General features: G+C 48.6%; 1 protein-coding gene across 1 annotated transcript; it reads left to right on the top strand.

Annotated features, from left to right (window-relative positions):
• Positions 1–612: 612 nt before the first annotated feature.
• Positions 613–2120, top strand: ETH_00032835 (Alcohol dehydrogenase class-3, related; the record flags this gene model as incomplete). The annotated part of the gene is made up of 3 exons (XM_013379073.1): positions 613–889; positions 1402–1501; positions 1973–2120. The coding sequence occupies 3 exons, from the start codon at positions 613–615 to the stop codon at positions 2118–2120; spliced, it is 525 nt and encodes a 174-aa protein (XP_013234527.1).
• Between the last annotated feature and the right edge of the window lie 33 nt (positions 2121–2153).

The following is a 2153-nucleotide window of genomic DNA, read 5'->3' as shown; positions in this document are numbered from 1 at the left end:
TGCGGCTGCTGTTGCTGCTGCTGCTGCTGCTGCTGCTGCTGGCCTTCAGGTTTGCCTGCTGGGCTGCGGTGTCTCTACGGGCCTGGGCGCTGTCTGGAATACGGCGAAGGTGCAGCTGGGCTGCGGTGTCTCTACGGGCCTGGGCGCTGTCTGGAATACGGCGAAGGTGCAGCCGGGCGACACTGTGGCAGTCTTCGGGTGCGCAGCAGCAGCAGCAGCAGCAGAGTGTCCCGCGTGACCCTCGTCTTTTGCCTCTTTTTTGTCTGCTTTTTATCTCCTTTTATTGCCATCTTTGTCTCTTTTTATCTCCTTTTAATCCCCCTTTAATCCCCTCTTAATCTCCTTTTAATCCCTCTACTTAACTCGTATTTATTTCTTTTTAATTTTCTTTTTATTTATTTTTTATTTCTTTTTATTTCTTTTTTTTATTTCTTTCTTCTTCTGTTGCTCGTATCCCTCTTGGGAGCCTCTCCTCTGTGTGTTGCGGAAGTGTGGGAAATTTGTATTTTGCCTAATTGGCTCGAAAATGGGATTTTTTTATTTCTTTTTTGTAAAATTGGCTGGAAAAAGTGTCTTTTTGACTTGTTTTTTTCGCGCTAAATAGTCCTTGAAATGGTCTTTAATTATGTGTTCGAATCGCGGAAAGTCTTGCGAAAATCTGCGGAAAAAAAGAAAAATAAAAGAGATTTGAACCTTTTCTGCAGAGTCGGCTGCGTGGGCCTCGCCTGCGTAGAGGCCAGCAGACTCGCAGGCGCTGCTGCAGTGCTGGCCGTCGACCGCTGCAGCAGCAAAGAAGCAGCAGCAAGAAAGTTCGGAGCCACGCATTTCCTCTGCACTTCAGATTGCCAAAATGAAAAAATTCAAAATAAAATCTTCGAAATCTTCCAAGGTCAAACCCACTCTTCACCCGCCAGCTCCTGTACAGACACCTGAAGTTCAGCTGTACAGACACCCGAATATATGCTGTACAGACACCCGAATATATGCTGTACAGACACCCGAATATATGCTGTACAGACACCAGAAGTTCAGCTGTACAGACACCTGTAGTTCAGCTGTACAGACACCCGAATCTATGCTGTATAGACACCTGAAGTTCAGCTTTACAGCCACCTGAAGTTCAGCTGTATAGACACCTGAATTTAAGCTGTGCAGACACCTGAATCTGAGCTGTATACACACTTGAACACCAGCTGGACAGACAGACGCTTCAACCCCAGCTGTACAGACACCTCAACCAGCTAAGCCGCGCACCCCGCCTCCAGATGGAGGCCCCCAGGAGCCGCCACTGCCTAGGGGTCTCTCAGGGGCCCCCAGGGGCCCCCGGGGGCCCCCGGGGGCCCCCTGAAGTACCCGAAATTGCGATGAGTTGTCTTTGATTTTGTTTGTGTGGGCACTCAGGAGGTGTGGATTTCTCGTTTGACTGCACCGGCAACGTGGGCATCATGAGGGCAGCTCTGGAATGCACCAAAAAGGGCTGGGGAGTTTCTGTCATCTTAGGGTAAGCCGAGGGCCCCCGGGGGCCCCTGGGGGCCTTCTTTTCTGCTCTTTTTCTTTTTCCTTTTCCTTTTTATCTTCCCCTTCCCTTTCTTTTCTTTTTCTTTTGTCCTTTTTTCCTCCTTGGATGTTTTCTTTTAATTTTTAATTTTATTCGTTTTTCGCGCATCTATTGCCATTCTTGTTCGTTATTGCTTTTCCTTATCAGTAAGCTTTTGGCCTTTTTATTGTTCTTCCTTCGCTGCCCCTTTTTCTCCCTCCTTTTTCTTTTTTCTTTTTCTTTTTCTCTTTTTTTCCCTTTCATCTTTCCCCTCCTTTTTTCTCCCATTTTCTTCTCAACTTTCCCTTTTTTTCTTGTGCCTTTTCAATTCGTTTTGAATTCCCCTTGACTGCCCCTCCAATTCCCCGCAATTGGCCTCCGATTTGCCTCATTTTCGCCTTTAAAAAGGACTTTTTTCCACTTTTGCTGCTGCAGCGTCGCAGGCCAAGGCGAAGAAATTAGGACCCGCCCCTTCAACCTCATTGTGGGCCGGCAGTGGCGGGGCGCGGCTTTTGGGGGGTGGCAGAGCCGCTCTGACATGCCCAAGCTCGTCGACCTCCACATGTCCAACAAAATCGAGTGAGTTTCCAACCACTCAGGGGGCCTCCGGGGGCCC

Source organism: Eimeria tenella, genomic scaffold, assembly GCF_000499545.2.
Source record: "Eimeria tenella Houghton genomic scaffold, Eth_scaff1384, whole genome shotgun sequence".
Classification (NCBI taxonomy): domain Eukaryota; phylum Apicomplexa; class Conoidasida; order Eucoccidiorida; family Eimeriidae; genus Eimeria; species Eimeria tenella.
Note: the sequence above shows the minus strand (reverse complement) of the source record. Positions and strands in the feature narration are given on the sequence as shown.